This window comes from Calidris pugnax, unplaced genomic scaffold, assembly GCF_001431845.1.
Source record: "Calidris pugnax isolate Ruff unplaced genomic scaffold, ASM143184v1 scaffold36, whole genome shotgun sequence".
Taxonomy (NCBI): Eukaryota; Metazoa; Chordata; class Aves; order Charadriiformes; family Scolopacidae; genus Calidris; species Calidris pugnax.
In genome coordinates this window covers 3,406,070-3,406,569 of record NW_015090825.1, presented here as the reverse complement: position 1 = coordinate 3,406,569, position 500 = coordinate 3,406,070, and the positions used below count along the sequence as shown (strand labels likewise).

The following is a 500-nucleotide window of genomic DNA, read 5'->3' as shown; positions in this document are numbered from 1 at the left end:
CTGTGGCCGCCGGCAGCAGCTCCCGGCCCGCCCCCTGCCCTCCGTGCGGCTCCGGCTCCCCTCCACACACACACAGCCACACACCCCCCGCCGCCGGCTCTCCCCGCTCGGTGGCGGCTTGGCCGGGCGATTCACCCGCTCCCCGGGCTTTGTTCGGCTCCGCGGGGCCCTTCATCCCCCTCCCCGGGCAGGGGCAGAGCTGGGGCTGGGCAGGGCTCCCCCACCAGCAAAGCCCATGTCCGCCGCGCCCGTCCGATCCCCGACGCTGCGGCCCCACAGGATGAAGAAAGACGAGTCGTTCCTGGGCAAGCTCGGCGGGACCCTGGCGAGGAAGAAGAAAGCCAAGGAGGGTGAGTTCGCCCTGCGCGGAGGGGAAGGAGAGAGGAAAAGAGCATCCGACCGACCGGCGGGACGTGCGGCAGCTCGCCCCGTCCCGTCTCATCCCTCCGCGGGAAGCCGGGGGGGGGCAGGCTGCGGGCAGAACCCCCGCTTTGTTCGCC

At 73.0% G+C, this 500-nt stretch overlaps 1 protein-coding gene across 1 annotated transcript in view; it reads left to right on the top strand.

The window, feature by feature from the left end:
* PARVB (parvin beta) overlaps positions 1-500 on the top strand; it is a 75,150-nt gene continuing 74,650 nt past the window's right edge. Inside the window, exon 1 of the mRNA XM_014940141.1 lies at positions 1-350. Within this exon, the coding sequence (XP_014795627.1) occupies positions 236-350 (115 nt within the window). The 5' untranslated portion in view covers positions 1-235. The remainder of the gene's footprint in view (positions 351-500) is intronic.